Source organism: Adiantum capillus-veneris, chromosome 16 (assembly GCF_014529385.1).
Source record: "Adiantum capillus-veneris isolate H3 chromosome 16, ASM1452938v2, whole genome shotgun sequence".
Taxonomy (NCBI): domain Eukaryota; kingdom Viridiplantae; phylum Streptophyta; class Polypodiopsida; order Polypodiales; family Pteridaceae; genus Adiantum; species Adiantum capillus-veneris.
The window spans coordinates 129,180,428-129,199,189 of NC_140946.1; the positions used below are offsets into that span (position 1 = coordinate 129,180,428).

At 51.9% G+C, this 18,762-nt stretch overlaps 1 protein-coding gene across 2 annotated transcripts in view; it reads left to right on the forward strand.

Moving 5' to 3' along the window:
- Positions 1 to 18,762, forward strand: part of LOC147439854 (anoctamin-like protein) — a 151,767-nt gene that overhangs the window by 113,485 nt on the left and 19,520 nt on the right. For both annotated transcript variants that reach the window (XM_086485586.1, XM_086485587.1), the window contains exons 12-13: positions 17,772 to 17,842; positions 17,916 to 18,046. In XM_086485586.1, the coding sequence (XP_086341712.1) occupies positions 17,772 to 17,842; positions 17,916 to 18,046 (202 nt within the window). The remainder of the gene's footprint in view (positions 1 to 17,771; positions 17,843 to 17,915; positions 18,047 to 18,762) is intronic.

The window sequence follows — 18,762 nt, forward strand, 5'->3', positions numbered from 1 at the left end:
ATAATTGGGGAAACGATGACATGTGGATATATACTTCTGGCTCCCCGATGCAACCCATTCTTTTAGAAGGAGGTATGGATCCCGTGGTGCAGCAAGTTTCCTTGTCAATGGAAACCAACCCTGAACAAGAACAGACTACTACACCTGAAGGGTCAGACGAAGATCTGCTAGAGTGGTTGGAAGCTACGAAGTCTATGCCTTGTTATGGAGTCTTTATTCAACCTTTGCCTTTGTTCGAGGATACAAACTCCTTCACATTTTCAAATGGAGACGAGCCCAACGAGTCGTCGAAGCCAGCAGCCAATACAGAAGATCTACAGGAGTTCCGACACACCTCAAACTCAACCCCATCTATGTCTATATCTAACTCTTTGACCAAACCAAAGCTATCCTCTGTGTCTGCTATACTACCCCCCACCAAGTTTCTTCAAGGCGAGTTACAACACAAAGATGTCGCTTTCAAAGTGGATGCCACTCTAGCTAATGGCGTCTCTTTATGAAACCGGCCTGTTCAATCCAAAAACGGCGGTAGACTTTACTTCAAACCATGATTTAGCTTTCACCCATTATTAGTCGTCTATTATACCTGCGCTATAGTGACACAAGAGAGGGGAATGGGATACAGATGCTAAAATGCACCTGTGTGAGAAGACCGACACCAGATTGGCCCCTAACTTAGGCGCCCCTTTCGGTATTTCTTTATTGTTTAAAAGAGGGAATAAACGCTGTGGTTCTTTCCAAGCTGCCCCGCACAACCTTGGCTGAATTTTGACTGTTCTGGCCTGATTTCGGCAGCATAGCTGTACTGGAACCCTTCACGGTCAGTATTCCCACTCATTAAAAGACTTTCCCGACGCATACGGGCACTTTGCAAAACCTGGCGAGAATCTGCAGCACGCTGAATTCTCTGTTTTCAGCCCTGAAAGTGCTCCAAATCGCCTGTACAGCGGTCCCCTTCCGTCCCCGAACCTCCTGGGGGTATTAGGGTCCGTTCAGGGCCAAAACCCTAAACCTGCAAAAATACACAGCAGGCTGTAATTCACTGTTTCGGGCTCCGTTTCACGTGCCGGTCGCATCCGTAGCAAGTCCTCGAGCTCCCGCACCTGTAGGGCTACTTGCCCTTTGAATCGAACGAGATTTCTGGCGTGAAACCTCTCCGAATTCACCTGTACTTGCGGGGGGATTAGCCGCTAGCTAATCCAATACCTGTACAAGAGGCTCTTGCCTCGGCAATCGCGCATGAACCCACACAACTGTACATTGGTCAAATGAAGAGCCCACTAGTGGGGCATAACATACTGCCAAAGGGGAGAGAGAGGGCAGTGCGTAGCGTGCAGGGCATCACTCCTGGCACCGCACTGTGCATAAGAGGGAAAGCAAGCACTCCATAGCTCTTAACCTGTGACAAATTCTGAAAATCAGCCTCCTCTCTCATTTTAGGCGCCCCCTCTCTGGCCAGGAGTAGCAGAATGCTCACAGAGTGCCACATGGCACATTTTTCGACTTTGGGCATTCCCGGCTACAAATATCTCAACTGGTGCGTCAGTTGACTTTGCAGCAGAGCAAGAAAATGTTCCCTTTGTCATTCCGGAGGTAATGACGTCAACACATTTTCAGGTCCCAAAATAGCAGTTCCCTAAATTTTAGGAGATGCTGCCATTGTATCTTTCTAGGTCATCCGACCCTCTTTGTACACTGCGGCCACATCCAGAACTGAAATGTAGCCTCTGTAGCAAAGGATTCCACTCTGGCTAGTCAATGACCCCACTTGGCTAACCATAGTCCTTGTCCAACCTTAGTGCTCTCTTGCCCTCAGGCCTGGACTCCCTCTGGACAGTTCCACACTAGCTATGCAATGCAGGGCAGTTAGATTTCCCGAGGGGTGTTTCCAAAAAGTGAAAGTAAATAGATAATAAGAAAGAAATCAACAAAAAGGATAGATAGTAGTCACACGCTGGTGACACTTTTCTCCGACTAGACGCTGCAAATTCTTCACCGACAGTGCAATCTTCAGTAGTGCCCACTCAAGACCACATAAAGGGACCAAACTTTATAGTTTTTGAAGCCCCACCGGCATTGCTAGACCATATGCACAGTGATCAATCAAATTTGCTACGGTCTGTGTCACAGCGCGTAAGACTAGACTCATTAGCAGATGGTTTTGAAAGCGCTCGGTGTCAAACTTCGGGGAAGATCAATGCGTGTATGGCTATCTTTTACTCTGTATTTCTTCTGCTCAGTCTGAATTGCGTTTCTCGACACTGCTCTATGCTGTATGCACAACCTTTACAGTACCTATATCCACCCCCTCACATTCACTCGCCCTACCCACCCTGTTCCCCCTTCCCCCTACCCAACCCCACCCACCCCTCGCCCCCCTACCCACTCACCCTCGCCCCCTACCCGCCTCTAGTTTCCCTCTCACACCCCCTCTCCCCCCTCACCAGCCCTCGTCCCCCTCACACCCCCTCGTCCCTAGTCCCTCTCCCTCGCCCCCCCCCCCCACCAGCCCTCCCTCCCCAACTCGCCCACCTACCCTCTCTCTCAACTTGCCCCACTCTGCCCAACTCGCCCCCCCTCTCTCCCAATTCGTCCCCCACCCTCTCTCCCAACTCGCCCCCCTCCCCCTCTCCCAATTCGTCTCCCTACCCTCTCTCCCAACTCGCCCCTCTCTCCCCAACTCGCCCCCTCCCCCTCTCCCAATTCATCCTTTTTTCCCCTTTTCTCCAATTCGCCCCCCCTCCCAATCCCAACTCGCCCCCCTAACCAATTCGTCCCCCCTCCCAACAACAACACGCCCCCCCCCCCCCCCCCCCCCCCCCCCCCCCCCCCCCCCCAATTCGTCCCTACCCTTTTCCCCTCGCCCCTTAGGCCCCCTACTTACCCCTCGCCCCTAGGTCCACCTGGACTCGCCCCCTTCCCACCCCTCCCAGCCTCGGCTTAAGCCAGTTCTTCCCCACCCCGCACTTCAGTAGCCTAGCACTTCAGGAGCCTTTTGGATTTGGTTGCTGATAAGCCTTTTGGTTGTTTCCTTGTGGCTTTCAAGCATTCACCTGGTTGCCATCCCATTGCTGTAAATGCTTTTCGTGCTACCATCACGATGGAACTTTTCTTTATTTGCAGTATTACTCGAGCTTCTGGTCATCCCTCTTTTCAAGCAACTTCATCTGCAAGCATATACCAGGTCATTTTCCTCTCACTATGGTTATGGCGGATAAAGATGCGTTGGATCAAACTGAGCATATCTCTTTGCTAGGGAGCCTCATTCTGTTTTGCCAATTGGGATTCTTGGACTATGCAATCATATTGGGTTCCTGCCTATTCAAAGGCTTAAGGCGTTTGCAAGCAGTGCAGTGTTTTTAACTCCACTTATGAGGTATGTAAGTTCATGGTTGGGCCTAGCACCTGCTTCAAGAAAGCCGTACAAATGTGGTACCTAGTGGTTTTCTTTCACAGTTTTTTCAGTATTTCCTCATCGAGACGGTGAGCGGTCTTGTGGCGGGCAACCTGTAGCAGGCTACAGTGTCACTTTTACAGGACACATAGTTAGTACAGTTGGTCTAGGCTGGTTCCAATTGGACGGACTCTCTGGGCTAGGCAGTAACACGTGGCAGCAGAGATACGGACTAGTCTAGTGGACATCGTGGCCAGGTCACCATTGGCTGACATTTATGAGCCGTTGGTGGCTCTTTATGGTGCTACATGTGAGTAGTAGCTGTTGGGTCAGGATCATCATCTTCTTTTACATCTGGTCCAGCGTCGTGGTCTAGAGCATAGAGTCTGTACACACAGCACGTCTTCACCATCCCTGCACATTTGAGCCTCAATACCCCATTGTCCCTGAGAGTCCTGGGTTGGAGCTGAGTGTGCTGCCACACCACAGTTTGTATCCGTTCTTTGGGATAGTCGAGTCATTTGTTGTGGTCTGTTGCTGCTGTGGTGTCACTGTGAGCTCAGTTATTGTCTATTGTTTCCTGTTTCAATCTGTTTTGAGTGAGATTGTCATGCACATTGCACAGAGGAGCACCCACTGTAGAGAGCAAGACACACTATCTGCGCTACACTCTCTCACTCCACCACTCCTGTGGAGTAAGCTCTGTTGGCAGGTTGGAGTGTAGGTCGCCCCGCCGTGCATCACTATCATCCTACTGGTGGAAGATAGCTCAAACTGAAGTGCCGGGCTCGTGAGGGTGGACCAAGCCGCTGCTCCCCAAGTGTACTGTCGAGCCGTGGAGAGCGCAGGCATCAGCCGAAGAACACGAAGCCACACCTGCTGTGCCAAAGGACAGTCCAAAGACAGTGACGTTGACTCTCCCACAAGCTGCACATGCGGCCGAGAGACCACTATGCACTAGCCAGCTCCCAACTGCTGTAGCTCTGTGTGCGACCAGCCACTGAAACAAGGTGACTCGCTTCGGCTGTCTGGAATCCCACAACCTCTCCCAGAAGGTTGCCAAGAACTCAGCTGTGAGATCCTCGTCATGCCAATGAGGTGCTGCAGCGGGGCGGGCCTCTCTCTGTGCTGCTAGTATATGACGTCCCAGTCGAATAGTGTACTGAAAGAACGGGACACCTGGGTGGTCTGCAGAACAACAAGGGTCCCTCCAAAGCCACTCTCCAGGATCCCATTGTACTCGTGCCAGTGGAAAGCACTCCCAAGCCCACAGTCTCCAATGTCGAGTCTCAAGAGCTGCTGGGTCAGGATCGATGACACAAGTCCTCCCACAGATGCCCACCACTCGGATCCTCTGAAAACAGCACTCTACCACCTGCGGGGCGTCTACTGCAACTCGCTGTAAGCGTCTCTCACCCTCTCTGAGCAGGCCTGCACTGACATGAGAACCTCCAGTCGTGTGAAGGCTCCCATCCACCTGGGTGCTACTGGCTCGAGAGGTGTCAGCCACTCAGCTGGAACTGCCTCTGAGATGTCCTGGCACACGCTCTGCACCCCTCTCATGCCTTGTAGCTGGAAAACCTGCAACTCCTTTGACAAGACTAAAAACTCTAACCAGTCGCCTAAAGAGCGCGCTTGACCGGCTGCCATGGGACCCTAGGAAACATGAGACCGACTACCAACCAAGTGGCCTCTCCGAGTGCTAACCATGGGGTTCCAAAACAAGGGGCTATTGTAGGGGCTCCTCCGTGCAAGTAGTCTATCGCTGCTCCATGCCTCGCCGCAAGTGCTCCCAAGATCGAAGCAAACTCATAGAGAAGCGGTTCTCCAGTCTCCTGCTCAAACCAACTCTGCGCATCTCTGTGAAGATCGATCTGGTCGAAGGTCACCAGGGGCCTCCAGCCTGAGGCACCCTAGCACAAAGCCGCTGTAGCAAGAACTCCTTCCAGGGCTCCTCACTTGGAAGAAGTCCTCTGACTATGAACTTCCCAAGAAGGGCTCTGCTCTGCTGTGTTGGGTTAATGATCCCAAGCCCTCCCTGTGAACAAGGAAGAGTAAGAGTGATGACCTGCCAAGCCACTTGGCTCGGGCTATCTGAGTGTCACGTCCTGACCAAGGAAGTTCCTGATCAGCCTCTCTACGTGGCTGATACAAAGAACTCGAGAAGATCCAGCAAGAAGTTATGTACCACATAGTCGCCAACAACACCTACTCTGCCAGCCAAAGAAAGTCGTGCTGAGCTCTTGTGTAACAACTTCCTCCTGATAGACAGGAGGAGGGGAGCAATCTGCTGCTCGGGAGACAAGGCCAAACCAACCTGATAGCCCAAGTACCGAACTGTAGTTCCTGGGAATCCACCTAAAATCCTCTCCTAGTATCCAATCGGGCACGGGAGCACTACCAACCGAGAAAGCCACTATCTTTGTCTAGTTGATCAGTGCGCCAGATGCACAACAGAAGGTCTCCAAAGCCTGCTCACACCTGTGAAGGTTGGCCTCTTGGCCATCTAAGTACAAGGCTGAGTCGTCAGCAAACTCAGCGTCCAGTAGCGCATCTCCCTGAATAGGGAGTGCTAAGCCCCGTAGACCAACCTGCTGCGACACCAAAAACCTGCTCATTGCCTCAGCATAGAACAGAAAGAGGAAGGGGGCAAGAGGACAGCCCTGTCTGACCAAACGTGTGAGCATGAAGCGATCACCTCTACCTCCTGCCAAAAGAACCTGACTGTGTGCTTGTATGTACAAAGCTAACACCCCTCTGATCCAAGCATCTAAGAAGCCCATCCTGCATAAAGTGCCCTCTAGAAAGTCCCAGTCAACTTTGTCGTATGCCTTTTCAAAATCGAGAAGAAGAATCACCAGGTCCTCACCACGGAGCCGCGCTATGGCAGAAGCCTCCCAAAAAGTAAAGATTGTGTCAAGGATACTGCGCTCCTTGACAAAACCTGTCAGAGTCCTAACTGATAAGATCACGAGAAGTGCTCGCTACTGCTGCTCGCCCCCCTCTTGCTGCGCCATCGCTACCCTCTCCCCCCCCCCCCCCCACGCGCTGCCCCTGCGCGCTAACCTCTCCCCCCCCCCCCCCCCCCCCCCGACCCGCTGCCCCTGCGCGCTGCCGCCCGCCCGCTGCCCCCCCCTGCTTTCGCGCTGCCCCAAAGGCTGCCCGCTGCCCTCCTCTCGCGTTGCCATCCCCACCCCATCCACCCGCACATTACCCGGCTGCCTTCTTCGCCCTCGCCGTCCCCCCATCCCCCCCCCCCCGGTCCTCTTTGCTCCCGAAGGTCTTCTGCACCTGGCTCGGCAACGCTTTCTCTTCGGACAAGTGCTTGGCGTACTCGCTCGCAGATTTTCTTCACCGCCCGCTTCTTCGACTCGGCAGTAGACACAGATGGAGGCTCCAGCTCCACCTTAGAGGGACTCGCCTGAAGCCCCCTCGCCCGACCCCGCTGAGCCCACCATTCGACTTGCTCTTACGCCGGCAGAGCAAGCGAGCCTTGCCACAGAGGTAGAACGCTTGCAGGCGACTTCTGTCATCTGCAAGGTTCTCGGCACTCGTCCCAGCAGAGGAGAGCTGCGAGACCTTCTCCAGGCCCGCCTCCTCGCAGAGGTGGGCAAGATCTTGGATGTCCAGATTCTCGGACGGGGGTACTACCAGATTGAGTTCGAGACTTCCGAGATGGCCTCCAAGGTCATAGCTATGAGTCCATTGGCCATCCGAGCAGCACGCGCCCACTTTCGACAGTGGCGACATGGTTTTGACCTGTCTTCGGATGTGCTAGTAGAGGAGGCGGACATCCCCATCTCAGTCTGCTTTCCGGGTTTACGGAGGGAGTACCTTCCACTTCTCTCCAGGATTGGCTCCGCCATCGGAACTGTCCTGGAGACACCTCGTACGGCAGCATCAGTAGCTGCCAAGGCGGCTGGCATCCCTTCAGTTCGAGTTTTGGTCAGAGATACCCACACGCTCCCGAAGGTCATCCTCCTGCCTTGGGTGAGTGGGGGTTGGTTTAGACAGAGTGTGGAGTACTCCGGTCTCCCGAACCAGTGTTTCATTTGCAGACAGATGGGCCACCTAGCGAATGCCTGTCCAGGGAGGAGACCACGACCCGCACCCCAGCCTCAGCCCCAGCCTGCCAAGGCTGGGCCGCAGCCACAGCCAGCGACACAGAGCACAGATTCAACGCCACCCTCCGAGCCTGGGGCTCCAGCGCAGGAGGGGGGTGGCAGCAGGCCGTGGCCGTCGACGCCAGGGGCCACAGCGACAGCCTGGCACTCAGAGTGGCCCCCAGGTGCCTACTCAGCAGCAGTGGGTTCCCACGGGGAACCGCTTTGGTCCTCTTGAGCAGGAGGAGCCCCCTACGCTAGCCTCCACCTCCGCTTCACCCTCGCCAGCCGCTCCGCCTTCCGATCTCCCCCTCCTCCTCCTCATGCCCTCCCCGCCTCCCTCTGCTACCGCTCATCCCCACCTCGCCCCCCCCATGTCTCTACCGCCCCACCCCGCTTTCCTCTCACCCGCCCCCCCCAGCCCCTTCTCCCCCTCCTCCTGCTTCAGTACCAAAGTCGGCTCAGGAGACTGGACCCTTGCCGGCGGCCAGGAGATCTCTTGGCAGCGCCTTCGCCACGAGTCGCCTAGCGAGAGAGGGTCAGCCCTTCATGCGGCCCCCACTGCAGATTCAGACATCTCCTCTTGCAGCTATCCCTCGTGGTTTGACGAGCTTTGACCTCCGACGCCGTTGGGATTTCTTCGATTACGGGTTTACTCGTTTTCTTGGCGATTCCGCATCAGACCACGAGGCAGCCTGCTTCAGAGTCCACGCTTTGTTCCTCGCCGCTACGGGGACAGAGGCCTTGGACTCAGCAGTTGGTTTCTCCTTCCCCCTCTGTGGCAGGACTGAGACAGAGTGGTCCCTCGACTCAGTGGTGGGATGGTTGCATACACAGGTTCTCGAGTTCTCTCACCACATGGGAGAACTTGGCGTTACAGATTTGCTGCAGACTTTGTGGCCACTGGCCAAGTTTGCGGTGACACCCCCAGATTCAGCAGGATGTAGACACATTGTGGTGTAGTTTTTTGCTGATACGCAGTGTTTGCCTTGCTATGTATTCATTCATGAGGACTCCTGGACAGAGGAGGTTGCTTTACGCACGGCTCGCTCTACTTGGGCTTGGACCAGGCACTCACTGCAGTCTCGCCTATCTAGAGGACGCTCGGATGCGGATTACTCCCCATCCAAGCCTGCTTCGAAGATAGCTCGTCTTGCTGCTGCGGCAGCATCTGTTCTCTCTCGCTCCCCATGAGGATCGTCTCGTGGAACGTGCAGGGACTCGGTGGGCCCCAGTTTTAGCGACAGCGGGGCCGATTGCGTCAGGAGCTTCAGCGATGCCTTGTGGGAGGAGAGATTGATCTCCTTATGCTTTAGGAGCACCATTTGTCTGAGAGCCGCATTCGGCGATGTGGTCAGATTTTGCGTGGACGCTATGATACCTTTTGGTCAGCTGCTTTTGGACCTGGAGGCATCCAGGGTGGGGTATGTATGACTATTGCGGACTCATTACAGCAGGCCATTGTGGGCAGAGGGATTATTGTACCAGGCAGGGCTCAGTGGATTACAATGCAGGTTCAGGGTAGCCTTGTGGGTTTCCTGAACATCTATGCGCCCAATGTGGCGAGTGCTCGTGTAGAGTTTTGGTCACAGATTGTTGAGTCTTTGCCACAGGTTGACCAGTGGTGTGTAGGAGGGGACTTCAACATGTTGGAGGACCCTTCTGACAGAATCGGAGGCAGCCATGCTACTTTTCATCTGGCGGGCCCGTTGTTTCCGCATCTTTGAGGCTCGCCTTGTACCACCAGCAGAGACTGTTCGTGACTTTTGGCTAGAGCTGATCCATACTCTCAGAGGACAGCTTGAGGGACTACAGGGCAGCTCCGACCGCATGCGAGAGCGCTGCGAGGCTTTCCTTCGTCTCTGGCGCCCTGGGCCGTTTTACTCCATGGTCCAGGGGGTGCTCAGATGGCACTACTGTCCACCTGTGTGGCTTTTCCCTCCTCCCATCTCTTGATATAGCCCCATTGTATATATGCTGTTTTTTTCATTGGGAGAGTCTCCCCATCATGTTTGTTGTAGCCCTCTCTTGCAGAGGTGGATGTAGCCCTATGGGCAGCTTTCATTAACTAATAGAAGGATCTTTTTCTCGGAAAAAAAAAAAAAAAAACCTGTCAGAGTCCCATGTATAAGGCTCTCTAGAAGTGACTGGATCCTCAAACTCAGAGCCTTGGCAAGAATTTTGTAGGCTGAGTTGAGGATGGTGATGGGGCGCCACCGTCGAATCTCATCCAAGGAGCCACCCTCCTTGGGAATGAGGTAAATCAGACCCTCACTCATGCTGTCAGGCATCACTCCTGTGTGTAAGATATACTAAAAAGCACTACAGAGATCTGGGCCAAGCAAGTCCCAGTACTCCAAGAAAAACCTGGGAGTCAACCCATCCTCACCGGAACAGCTACCATGGGGGAGGGCACTAAGAGCCGTGTGCAGCTCCTCAAGCTGAAGTGGTAGCTTTAGTCGCTGACGCATCTCCTCAGTCACAAGGCAAGGCATCTGTGCCCACACCTGCTCCCTACATGCATGCTGACGCTCTGGACAGAGGCTCTGCAGATAGTAACTCACGGTAAAAGTCAGTAGCAACTACACGCATATCCTCGGGCTCAAAAGCAACTGACCCGTCGGGCCTCCTCAACTGATTGACCTTGGCATGCGAATGCCGAGGTCCCACTGCCTCGAAGAAAGCACCAGTCACTCTGTCGCCCACCTGTGTCCACTGAGATGCCTGTCGATGGAAAGCAAACTCATGTCGCCGCTCCTCTGTGCTAACAAGCTCCTGGCGAGCCTGCTGTAGCTGCTCCTCCAACCAAGGACTGTCTGGATGTTGCCCCTACATCCTCTGCAACGAAGCAATGCCCCGTCTGAGACGCTACTGCTTCTCTCTCGCTGTAGCCCGGCAAGCCAAAGACTCCTGGAGAAAGAAACGACTAATCTCAGCTAGTCCTGAAGCCTCTTTGTCAGCAGGAGAATCCTGCCTGTCCCAGCTCTTTGCGCAGAGCGCCTCTACTCGCTCTCTGAGTATAGAGTCCAGCAAGACCCTCTCTGGGATGCGAAGCATCGTGCTCCCCTCCTCTGCCTGTCTGCCACTATGAGGATCACTGGTGCATGGTCCGAGAAGGAAGTCCCTGCCAAAATGCCGACTGTCCCTCCCAAGTCACTGAAATGGTCACTAGTGTAGAAGCGATCTATCCGCGATAGATTCACTCCTCCCACTCTACGGTCCGAGCGAGAGAAGGCAAGGCTGTCTGGGGGGCCTCACAAAACTAGAGTGCTGCCACACATCCGAGACCCTCAGAGTCATACAAAACCTCTCCCAAGCTGCCAGCTCAACTCCATGCATAGTAGCATGGCTACCACGAATCCTGTCAGAAGGGTCCTCCAACATGTTGGAGTCTCCCCTTATGCACCAGTGTTCTGCCTGCGGCAGAGCCTCAACTATTTGTGACCAAAACTCTGCTCGCGCACTTGCCACATTGGGCGCATAGATGTTCAGGAAGCCCACAAGGCAACCCTGAATGTGCATAGTAATCCACTGAGCCCTGCCTGGCACAATAATCCCTTTGCCCAAAATGGCCTACTGCAAAGAATCCGCAATAGTCATACATACCCCACCTTGGATGCCTCCAGGTCCAAAAGCAGCTGACCAAAAAGTATCATATCGTCCACGCAAGAGCTGACCACAACGTCTAATGCGGCTCTCACACAGATGGTGCTCCTGAAGCATAAGGAGATCAATCTCTCCTCCCACATGGCAGCGCTGAAGCTCCTGACGCAGTCGGCCCCATTGACACTGAAACTGGGGCCCACCAAGTCCCTGCACATTCCATGAGACGATCCTCATGGGGAGCGAGAGAGAACAGACGCTGCCGCAGCAGCTAAACGTGCTATCTTTGAGGCTTGCTTGGATGGGGAGTAATCCGCATCCGAGCGTCCTCTATATAGGCGTGACTGCAACGAGTGCCTCGCCCAAGCCCAAGTAGAGCGAGCTGTCCGTAAAGCAACCTCCTCTGTCTAGGGGTCCTTATGAATGTGTACATAGCATGGCAAGCACTGCGTATTGGCAAAGAAGTAGACCACAATGTGCCTACATTCGGCTGTATCTGGAGGGGTCACCGCAAACTTGGCCAGTGACCACAAAGTCTGAAGCATGTCTGTAACTCCTAGGTCTCCCATGTGGTGAGAAAACTCTAGGACCTGTGTGTGTAACCACCCCAACACTGAGTCGAGAGTCCATTAAATCTGGTCCCTGCCGCAAAGGGGAAAAGAGAAGCCAACCGCTGAGTCCAAGGCCTCTATCCCCCTAGCTGCAAGGAACAAAACATGGACCCTGAAGTAGGCTGCCTCATGGTCTGCTGATGGGTCGCCCTGAAAACGAGTGAAGTCGTAGTCGGCGCCGCAAGTCGATGCTCGTCAGACCACGAGAGATAGATGCAAAAGGAGACGTCTGTACCTGTAGAGGGGGTCGCAAGAAAGGCTGTCCCTCTCTCGCGAAGCGACTCGTGGCAAAGGCGCTGCCAAGAGATCTCCTCGCAGCCGGAGATGGCCCTGCCCCCTGGGTCGGCTGTGGAACTGGAGCGGGAGGGGGGGGAGTAGAAGCAGGGGTAAGAGGTGGAGAAGAGGGGTGGGGGGGAGCGGCAGAGGTAGAGGGGCGGGGGGAGGAGGTGGCGGAAGCAAGAGGCAGGGGGGAGGATGATGAGAAGGGGGGAACTCGGGGGGGGGGGGGGGGGGGGGGGGGGGGGGGGGGGGGCTGTTGAGGGTGAAGTTGAGGTGGGGGTTGGAGCAGGGATCTCATCCTGCTTAAGAGGACCGAAACGGTTCCCCGTGGGAATCCATTGCTCCTGGGCAGGCGCCTAAGGACCAGTCTGAGTGCCAGGCTGTCGCTGTGGCCCCTGTCGTCTTCGACCACAGACCTGCTGCCATCCCTCCTCCGCTGGAGCCCCAGGCTCGGAGGGAGGCTTTGCATGTGTGCGTTGTGTCTCTGCCTGTGGTGGCTGCTGGCTAGTCCTTGCAAGCTGGGGTTGAGTCTGTGCTGTAGGTCGAGGCCTCCTCCGTGGATAGGCCTTCGCAAGATGGCCCATCTGTCGACAAATGAAGCACTGGTTCGGGAGACCCGAATACTCCACGCTCTATCTAAACCAACCCCCACTCACCCGAGGCAGAAGATGACCTTCAGGAGCGTGTGAGTGTCCCTAACCAGAACGCGAACTGAGGGAATGCCGGCCGCCTTGGCAGCTACTGAGGCTGCCGTGCGAGGTGTCTCCAGGACAGTCCCAATCGCTGAGCCTATCCTGGACAAAAGTGGTAAGTACTCCCTCCGCAAACCAGGAAAGCAGACGAAGATGGGGATGTCTGCCTTCTCTACCAGAACATCCGAAGCAGGGTCAAAACCATGTCTCCACTATCGAAAGTGGGCTCGAGCTGCTCGGATGGTCAATGGACTCATGGCGATGACCTTGGATGCCATCTCAGAGGTCTCAAACTCGATCTGATAGTAGCCTCGTCCGAGTATCTGTACGTCCAAGAATTTGCCCACCTCTGCAAGTAGGCGGGCCTGGAGAAGGTAGCGTGAACTTGCAGATGACAGAAGTCGCCTGCAAGCGCTCTACCTCTGCGGCTAGGCTCGCTTGCTCTGTTGGTGAAAGAGCAAGTCGAATGGTGGGCTCAGCGGGGTCGGGCGAGGGGGTTTCGGTAGAGTCGCTCTATGGCGGAGCTGGAGCCTCCATCTGTGTCTGCTACTGAGTCGAAGAAGGCGGGAAGGACGCGAAGCTCCCAGCATGCCGTGGGGACACTCTCCTGCGAGCAAAAAAGGAGGGGCGGGGAGGGAGGCGATGTAAAACGGGAGAGAAAGGGGCGGGCGAGCCGGGGGGGGCAGCGAGGGGAGCTGCGGGCAAGAGCAGTGCGTAGGGGGTGGGTTGAGGCTGCACGCAAGGGGAGGGCTGAGGCAGCGAGGGCAAGGGGGGGAGGGGCAGCGATGGCGCGCGAGGGTGGGGGGGGGGGGGGGGCAGCGATGGCGAGCGGGTGGGCGCAACAGCAGCTTGGGCTCCCACTTCTGAGAGCATCGGACGCAGAGTCTGAGAGTGAGACCCAACCACTCTATTGTACTTTGGCAAGAGATTATTACAAAAGAAATACCGTAAGGGGCACCAGACTTTGGGGCCAATATCTCAAGGCACAGACCTCCACCCGGGCCAATGTCGAATCAATTGGGAATTGTGAACTGTTTTGAAGTGAATCTCTTGTGGTGTCGCGGTAGATTCTCGACTTGGAGTATCCAAGTCTGTTACAGTCTGGATTTAATTGAGTAAAGAAATAGTGAAAGGGGTGCCAGTCTTTGGGGCCTACAAGGTGTCGGTCTTCGTGTGCGCAGTGACATTCTAGTCGTTGGCTGCCTCTGTGCTCTCTTTTCTTCTTAGTGCTCTGTGTAAAGTTAACAATTGAAATAGTACCGCCCTCTATTGTGTACAGGCTGGTTATATGGTTCCATCGACGGGATAGTCACTTTTTCTTCAAAAAGTCCAGCGTCGATTGTTGTGAATGAAAGCAACACAAAGCTTGTCGTTATGGCAGAGAAGAGAGACCAAGTACCTGAAGGGGGATCTTCCTCACATGGCAAAGAAAAACTCTTGAAGAAGAGGACATGTTGTTTAGAGCTCAACTGCGTAGCTGTATGGAAATGTTTCAGCAATTGGTCAACAACCCAAGGATGCAGGAGTTCTTACAAGCTCTTACACAGGAATTTCAGGCTCTCACATAGGGCATGACTCAGCCGTTGTAGGAATAGGAGATTTCCAATGCACAGAGGTCTCGTGATGCTCGAGGGAAAGCCCATGTAATTGAGCAACCAAGGGTGTCCATTGATCCCAAGCAATTTGCTTTACTTGGACAGGGACCGTTTGTGAATGGTCAAGGGAGTAACGAACAGGCTATGCGTGCTATGCGTCAGACCCTTCCGTTACCTACTTCATATCCTAGTTATTTTGGAGGTGGTTCAATGTTTCAAGTTATGGCTGGATCTTCCACAGGTTATATGCCAGGGAATGTGTTTGGGACAATGCAAACAGACATGGTTAACCCTATGTATGGGAACATGGGTTCCAACGAGGTTTTCATGGTGCCTATGGTCAATTTCGAAGGCTTGGAACAGAATTTGGTATGGATGGTCTTTCGCAGCTTTATGCCCAAAATGTAGATATGACAGGTAAAACAGGTGTGTGATGCGAGTACCCGAATGGTCAATACGGGAGCACCACTTTTATGGACACCTGTTTATGACAATTTGACTCCTTTGAGTCAGCCTAAGGACTACAAGGAAGGTGGGCAGGAAGTGACATTTGAACTTCTAGCGGAATGGAGAATCAATTGAAGGCTTTGACCTTCATACAACAGTGTGATGCAACTTATGCTAGAGGAAACTTCACAGAGTCTTCGAAGGTATGCAAGGCTCCCACTTTTTTGAAAGGGAATGCACTTCAATATTTGACCGCATTGTTGAATCAGGGTCAAGCCCCTACAACGTGGGTCTAGTTCAAACAGCTTTTTGCACCTACATGGCTTACAAACACTTTCGAAGTGGATGTGATGACAGAATGGCACGAGTTGAATGTGGCAGCCTGTACGAATTTCCAGATTTTACGCTGACCTGCTGACGTGGCAGCCTGTATGGATTTCCGTGATTTACGTTGGGCAATTTTTCAGCACCAGTCTTTGGGACTAGTTGCTTTTGAGTTTGACTGTTTTTCATGTAACTGCCTTTCAAGGCCAAGGGCCTTTAAATATGTGCAAAGGGCTCATTCTCTGGCACGCTTCTGTGAGAAAGTGCAGAGCGTGAGTACCGGCATTGTACTGACTTCAAGTAATATCAAGAAATACCGAAAGGGGTGCCAAGGTTTGGGGCGAGTACTCTCTGGGGTGGAATTCTGCCACTCCGTGTCGCGTGTGCTCTCTCTCTTTCAGTTCAATTGTTATTGAAGTGCTAAAGGTCTGTTCAGTTTGTTCTTTTCTATTGGCACGTGGTGCCCGTCCGGTGACAGTGGTATGAGAGCTTCAGGCGTGTGCTTTTCTGAAAGCATACCGGTCCCACCAAAGAGCAGATAGAGCAAACCGGCACGTCCAAAGTTTATTGGAATTTTATTTGAAGTATCTTCGGGTCTCGACCCCGGACTTATTAGCCACACCCACCCTTACTTCATCGCGCATTGGGCCCGCTCCCGTCTTCATCGTTCATGTCTTACAGGGCAGCGAGTACTTTGTGGGGTGGAATTCCGCCACTCCGTGTCCCGTGTGCTCTCTCTCTTCTTCTTCTTCTCTCTGTTATTGAAGTGCTAAAGGTCTGCTCAGTCTATTCTTTTCTATTGGCACGTGGTGCCCATACAGTAACAGAGGGTTATAAATTGACAAAATCCAATCTGATCGGCTTGCCTGGACATGTGGGTTTCACAAAAGGACTCAAATACCAATTCGCTTAGGCTTTAAAGACTGACTTTGGCTCGAAGTAGGTTTCACATGTCCACGTGGCACAAAGCCAGTGTGCATGCAACACTTCAAATGATGGGCACTATGGCTGTTGAGACACGGAGCCTCCAGGCTCTTCAGTGCAAAACCGTAGATGCAGGGCTGAAAACCACTGATACAGTGGGCTGACCAAGCTGAAAATGGCCTTGGCTGCTGTGGGCTGGGATTTTCACTTCAAAACTCGAGGGGCAGTTGCAGGTCGTGGTTCTGGTCTGCACGTTCAAGCTCTCTGTCTTCGTGCCTCTGCTTTTACTGACACTCTTGCTATACGCAGCTAACTCTAGCTCTTCTATCTCTCTCTTCTGAGTGGCACGTGCACGTATGGCTCCGCTAACTCTGCTTTCTCTTCCTCTCTTATCATTGACACTTACAATTGATTGCTAAGCTAGTGCTTCTTTTCATCACTTATTCTAGTTATTGCTCAAATACATTGAATTTAGTCTGTACATGGTACGCATAGTATGCTATTCTTATTTCAGAGGATGAGACTAGAGACATGCCATGCATATGTGGTAAAGTACATGCCAATCTTGCTGGATGACCATAAGCACGAGCTAGAGTTATGTACAGTCATCACATGCAAAGAGGGTTACACAATGTGGGAACTAATCTAACAGATTAATCTGGTCATACAAGTCATTCAGAAAGGCTCAGAAAGTCACCAGATGTAATTTCTTACGCTCTTGCTCATGGAGCTGAGAGTGTATATGACTTTTCCTCTTGCTTAAGGCTGGGCCAATTTGCATGGCCTAAAGATAATTTCTAGTAAACATGATACTCACGAAAGACATCTCGTAGCCCATGCTGTTCCATGACTTTATTGTGGTGGGATCGAAAGTTTTTTTTTTTTTTTTTTCCGACACATCAGAGGGCCCACAGTGGGAGATGCTTATCCCTTCCAAATATTAGCCATGTTACATGGTCGGGCAAGGGCCGCGTACCATCGGGCAAGAGCCACATGTAGGCATCACCATGGCCACCTAATTGATGCACCACGTGCTGGAACGACGGAGAGAACATCTCTAGTGAGATTTGCTCTTTGAACCAGCTGGAAAAAATAAAAATCTTTATGAATTGGCTTTCTAAATTCTGTTTTTCCAGATAACTTTGGCCTTTGACAGTTTTTGAAGAGGTTGTCCATGTCCTTTAGCTATCTTTATGGTTTTTCTTTGCGCTTCAGTGCTCTTTATATAAAGATGGACTCCATCCCAACAACCAATGTGCACAAAAAAATGTGACTCAGCATAATTTACCCTTCCTCTTTTCTCATGCAAGTCCCTCTTACTGAGATGTCGGCTCCTATTTGCTCCTGTTCCATGTAGCTATGCCTAGAACTGTGGTGGAGACTCCTAATATTGTTGATAGTTCTGATTTTTGGACAAGGGCAGAATAAAACAATACGTAAGAATGTAAATTCTTTCTATTTGGGATTTTTGGATAAGGGCGGAGTGAAAAATTGGCTCAGCAGGCATATGGGTGCTGGTACCCTGTGTACTTCAACTTCCAGGTGGAATAAATGTCTCTCCTGCGTATGCCCATTGTGCTGTAGATGTTATTGAGGCCTGCTTGTTGTTGCTGAACATTTTGCAGTATGTAATTAAGTTCGGTGAACTCCATTAAGGTTTTAAAGCTTATATTTTTTCTCCCTTATCTTGCCTACAAAAGACTTTACTGATATATAGAGCTTATTTATCAGGACAAGGGTTTTTGTGTATGTATGTGATTCGGCTTGACTATTTCAGCTTTGTTATGGTATTTATACAGATAATCAACAACATCACAGAAAACTTAATTCCTTATATATTGTATCGTCGCAACAGACATAAAACGCTTCAGTAAGTGGCTTTTTCTCTGTGGGTTCAAATTGTTGTCGCTTGTATCTTGAGAACACGTACTTCGTGAATACAGGATAGAGAGAGAAGCAAAGAAGGATCCCCAGGAAAGATCGAAACGTCATATGCCACAGGTTGAGAAAGAGTTTTTGAAGTCTTCATACACTGCAAGTATAGAAAATGATTTGGAGGATGGGCTCTTTGATGGTACAAGAAACTTTCTTTATATTTGCACTGACTTGTTCAGCTCTATGCCCACTTACATGAGTACACACCAAGAAGCACGTGGATATGTGGCTCTTGCTAACACCACCCTTCACCCAAATAAAAAACAAAAAAATTGATAGATGCACGCACATGTGCATGCGCACACATGTGATCACACATTGGCACAGTCATTATGCAAAACGATGAGTTGATTCATGTATAGAGTTCTTGAGGTGTCATGCATCACCAAGAGTAGAATAGAAACATTAGAAAAAGGCATTTTAGATTCCCATATCTAGGTTTGTCTAGAAAAGGCAATGATGCATCTAGAAGGGTTTACTAGCAAATAATGAAGACTAAAATGAGAACGTTTTAAGAGAGAGAGAGAGAGAGAGAGAGAGAGAGAGAGAGAGAGAGAGAGAGAGAGAGAGAGAGAGAGAGAGAGAGAAATGAAATGAAATGAAATGAAATGTTATATTAACGTCTTCAAAAGGCCAAAATGACCTATGAGACCAATCAGTTACAAAATAGTGAATCTAATACCATGTCTGGGTACAAAAGAACTAGAAAAGAACTAGAAGTGGAACAAAATACTACTACTACTACTACAATCTAAAACTACGTGGGTGTAGCAGCTGATACAATAGGTACCCGGTAAACTGGATGTAACAGTGTGTGAAACAAAGATGGAAGAAATGGTGAGGATCCATCCTCAT